General features: G+C 43.5%; 1 protein-coding gene across 1 annotated transcript; it reads left to right on the top strand.

The window, feature by feature from the left end:
- The first annotated feature begins 382 nt into the window (after positions 1-382).
- Positions 383-2011, top strand: LOC101874830 (disintegrin and metalloproteinase domain-containing protein 10-like). Its single transcript, XM_034069778.1, has one exon. The coding sequence runs from the start codon at positions 455-457 to the stop codon at positions 1520-1522; it is 1068 nt and encodes a 355-aa protein (XP_033925669.1). The 5' UTR covers positions 383-454; the 3' UTR covers positions 1523-2011.
- Positions 2012-2468: the final 457 nt, after the last annotated feature.

Raw genomic sequence — 2468 nt, forward strand, 5'->3', positions numbered from 1 at the left:
CGGCAGCTCCCGGGGCCACTCCTTCCTGGCTTCACGCAGCTCCACACAGACGACGACGAGGATAAGGACAAGGACGGCGAAGAGCAGCGGGACGGCCTGGTACAAGTTCAAGTCCACGGCCACGTCCATCCCCCCCTGCTGCCGGAGCCCCACCGTATTACAAGCCTCCGACACAAACACAAACACATCCAATCCATACACCAAGTACCCAGCAAAATCCCGAAACAGCGAGATCCAGAGAAAAACCTCTAAGAGCCAATAAATCAGCATTGTGACAAGAGACCATAAATCCGCTCAGATCTGTTCTTATCTCAATCCCTCGGGCCCCACGTTGGGCGCCAAAAATGTCGTAGTTAAAACCAGATATCCAGATATCCAGATATCCAGCCACGTTAAAGCGATTGACACAATTTATCAGTCAACAGATTTCTCAGGAATTCGTAACATCAGCTTCATGGTGAAACGAATAAGAATTAACACAACTGTTGATGAGAAGGACTCTTCCAATCCCTTCAGATTTCCTAACATTGGTGTGGAAAAGTTTCTGGAACTGAACTCGGAACAGAATCATGATGATTATTGCTTGGCCTATGTGTTTACAGACCGGGATTTTGATGATGGAGTTCTTGGTCTGGCTTGGGTTGGAGCCCCTTCAGGGAGCTCTGGTGGAATATGTGAAAAGAGCAAACTGTATTCTGATGGTAAGAAGAAGTCTTTGAACACTGGAATCATCACTGTTCAGAACTATGGCTCTCATGTTCCTCCCAAGGTTTCTCACATTACTTTTGCTCATGAGGTTGGGCATAACTTTGGTTCACCTCATGATTCTGGAATGGAGTGCACTCCAGGAGAGTCCAAGAACCTGGGACAGAAAGAAAATGGCAATTATATCATGTATGCAAGAGCTACATCTGGGGACAAACTTAACAACAACAAGTTCTCTATCTGTAGCATTCGAAATATCAGCCAAGTTCTTGAGAAAAAGAGAAATAATTGCTTTGTTGAGTCTGGTCAACCCATCTGTGGCAATGGACTGGTTGAACAAGGGGAACAGTGTGATTGTGGATACAGCGACCAGTGTAAAGATGAATGCTGTTACGATGCAAATCAACCAGAGGATAAAAAATGCAAGTTAAAACCAGGCAAATACTGCAGTCCTAGCCAAGGCCCCTGCTGTACTGCACAGTGTAATTTCAAATTGAGGACGGATAAGTGTCGAAATGATTCTGACTGCGCAAAGGAAGGAATGTGTAATGGTGTCAGTGCTCTCTGTCCAGCATCTGATCCTAAACCAAACTTCACAGACTGCAACAGGAACACACAAGTGTGCATAAATGGGCAATGTGCTGGCTCTATCTGTGAGAAGCATGGCTTGGAGGAATGTACATGTGCTAGTTCAGATGGCAAGGATGATAGAGAATTGTGTCATGTCTGCTGCATGAGAAAAATGGACCCAGCTACATGTGCAAGTACAGGCTCTAACCAGTGGGAGAGACACTTTGGTCGTAAAACTATTACTTAGCAACCTGGATCTCCTTGTAATGATTTTAAAGGCTATTGTGATGTTTTTATGAGGTGTCGGCTAGTAGATGCTGATGGCCCTCTAGCTAGATTAAAGAAAGCAATTTTTAATCCAGAGCTGTATGAAAATATTGCAGAATGGATTGTGGCATATTGGTGGGCAGTGTTGCTTATGGGAATTGCCTTGATCATGTTAATGGCTGGTTTCATTAAGATATGCAGTGTTCATACTCCAAGCAGTAATCCAAAGTTGCCTCCTCATAAACCACTTCCAGGCACTTTAAAAAGGAGGAGACCACCACAGACTACTCAGCCACCACAGCGGCAAAGGCCCCGAGAGAGTTATCAGATGGGACATATGAGACGTTGACTGCAGCTTTTTGCCTTGGTTCTTCCTAGTGCCTACAATGGGAAAACTCACTCCAAAGAAAACCTAATAAGTCATTGTCCCCAGTCTTAACTCTCAATAATAGAAGAGGAAAAAAAAAAAGCATGATATGCCCTCAAAACAAGTGGAAATGGTTAATTTTTAATGAATTCTCAAGCTCAAAAAGAAGAAAAGTGGTTTTCTTGCATATTTTTAACTTAGTGGCACAAAGTCCTAGAGTATCGTGATTCTTTCCCCCTTCTGTGCTCTTCATTGCTGCATTTTCTTCACTTGCAGGCAAATATGGCTGTAGGAAAACTTATACTCAAGAATTTGAAAAACAGAAAGTTCTATTTTTCAACTGCCAGACAAGACTAGGAAGCTAGACCACCTCAGCACTGGAGACATTACTTGTCAATGTATATTGTCGTGGTTTAAACCAAGTCCCCCTACTCCCGGAGAGTTAGGAAGGAGAATCCAAAGAATGTAGCCCCCACGGATTGAGATAAGAACGGTTTAATAGCTAAGGCATAACACAAAACCCCTACTGCCATTTACTACTACAAATACTAATGATACA

The sequence above is a fragment of the Melopsittacus undulatus genome, chromosome 1 (assembly GCF_012275295.1).
Source record: "Melopsittacus undulatus isolate bMelUnd1 chromosome 1, bMelUnd1.mat.Z, whole genome shotgun sequence".
Taxonomy (NCBI): domain Eukaryota; kingdom Metazoa; phylum Chordata; class Aves; order Psittaciformes; family Psittaculidae; genus Melopsittacus; species Melopsittacus undulatus.